The sequence below is a fragment of the Nematolebias whitei genome, chromosome 3 (genome assembly GCF_014905685.2).
Source record: "Nematolebias whitei isolate Nwh7 chromosome 3, NemWhi1, whole genome shotgun sequence".
NCBI classification, from domain to species: domain Eukaryota; kingdom Metazoa; phylum Chordata; class Actinopteri; order Cyprinodontiformes; family Rivulidae; genus Nematolebias; species Nematolebias whitei.
Genome location: NC_056500.1, coordinates 1,734,597 through 1,736,637, shown reverse-complemented (window position 1 = coordinate 1,736,637; position 2,041 = coordinate 1,734,597). Strand labels below are relative to the sequence as shown.

At 43.9% G+C, this 2,041-nt stretch overlaps 1 protein-coding gene across 1 annotated transcript in view; it reads left to right on the top strand.

Annotated features, from left to right (window-relative positions):
- Window positions 1-2,041, top strand: part of LOC119430358 (microtubule-associated serine/threonine-protein kinase 2) — a 106,042-nt gene that overhangs the window by 36,340 nt on the left and 67,661 nt on the right. Inside the window, exons 3-4 of the mRNA XM_037697763.1 lie at window positions 507-595; window positions 1,588-1,663. Coding sequence (XP_037553691.1) covers window positions 507-595; window positions 1,588-1,663 — 165 coding nt within the window. The remainder of the gene's footprint in view (window positions 1-506; window positions 596-1,587; window positions 1,664-2,041) is intronic.

The following is a 2,041-nucleotide window of genomic DNA, read 5'->3' as shown; positions in this document are numbered from 1 at the left end:
TGCTCGTCCCTCATGCACAGGTCCGATGAGTCGTGCTCGTCCCTCGTGCACAGGTCCGATGTCTCTTGCTCGTCCCTCGTGCACGGGTCCGATGAGTCGTGTTGTGGGTCTGCAGCAGCAGGTGAAGTCCTAATGGTTCAGTCATTTCAGGTTTTCATTTGGTCTTCCTGTCCTTCTCCACTTCCTGTCCTCCATCTCTTCCATCTGTTCTTCCACAGCAGCAGCTGTCGAGGGGACGAGCCTCGAGGAAATAAACATCTTTGTTTGTTTGTTTGTTTCTCCCTGGTTGTGCAGATGACAACAGAGTCATGTTGCACACACACAGACATACTGTGCTCAAAAAAAGGAAACATGCATGTTTACTCTGACATATTTGACTAAATATTTAATGGGGATGTCAAGAAAGGGCACGTTGCACAGACTGCATCGAGCTGGGGGGGGGGGGGTTCATCTGTGAGCTGTTGATTGATTTCACGAACACTAATTGTTCTTCTTGCTGTGTCCAGTTGCAGAACCAGTAACAGGAAAAGCCTCATCCTGACCAGTACATCCCCCACCCTGCCGAGGCCTCACTCCCCCCTGCCTGGACACATCGGTCAGTCTCACGTATTCTCGACTTTAAACATCATTTCGGTGTCAACAAGCTTTTGTTAAACCTGTAATCAGATGCCTCCTTCCATTGTCTGTAGACGCACAAATAAAAAGTGTTTTAATTAAAGAACACGTTCTGGAGGAGTGGAGGTGGTAAAGCTTTGTGAAGGTTTGTCTCATTCTTCCTGCTCAGGTCTGCAGGTGCATCAGTACAACGGTGTCATAAACAGATATGAATATAAACAACGGAGAGAAGCTAAAACTGGAGAGAGATGATCTCTCCCAGTAACTCCAGTTAAGACTCTGGCAGCAGCATGTTGGATCAACTGAAGACGTTTTAAAGAAGTATTTGGACACCCAGATAATAAACCATTGCAATAGTCCAGTCTAGACGTGACAAATGCATGGACCAGTTTTTCTGCATCATCTTTAGATCACATGTTTCTAATGTTAGTGATATTACGCAGGTGGAGCAGGTTTCACCTTCAGCACGTTGATCTCAAAGACAAATATCCATTTCATTGAATGTTATGGACAATAAAGTTGAATTGATTGATTGATTGATTCAACTCCATCCCATCACAGAGCCTGGGTTTAAATTTGTTTCTCATAAAAGTCTGTATGATCTATTTAGTCTGTCTTCACATCTGTTAGTGGCTTCTCCAAGATAAAGCATTTTTGTTTTCAGACAGCTGCTTATACTTTCCAGACACAAATAAAATGATCAAGCTGGTCATCAACACATGGCTTCATTGAACTTGGAGCAGATGGATCTGAGCTGAGAAGCACAAATTCTGTCGATGTCCTGAAATCAGTGAAAAAACGTGATTTTAATGTGTTTCTGTTTCTCTGGCCTCAGATTATTCTGTGTTAATATCTAGGAACGTAATGTTTCTTCTAAAACAAGACAGAATTTCTTTTCATTGTTACATCAAATAGAGTCAGTCGTGGTTTGATGTGTTGTCTTTGCTCTTGTCTACACCTGTGTTACATTAGGAAGCAGTCCTTTGGACAGTCCCCGCAACTTCTCACCAAGCGGACCGGCTCACTTCTCCTTCGCCTCGTCTCGAAGGTTGGCATTTTGTTTTTATTAAAGCACAAGCTGGTGAATGACCTCTGTTTAAGAATAACAGCAACCGAGAGAAATTATAGATGAAAGTACTTTTACATACACAAACCATGCAAACTACAGGAAGCACTCAGTCAACACAAGAAACCTGTCAACTGTGTGACTGAGACATGACGGAGGCATGACAGAGGCATGGCAGGGGCATGACAGAGGCATGATAGAAGCATGACAGAGACATGACAGAGGCATGATAGAAGCATGACAGAGACATGGCAGAGGCATGATAGAAGCATGACAGAGACATGGCAGAGTCATGACAGAGACGTGACAGAGTCATGACAGAGGCATGATAGAAGCATGACAGAGGCATGACAGCGACAT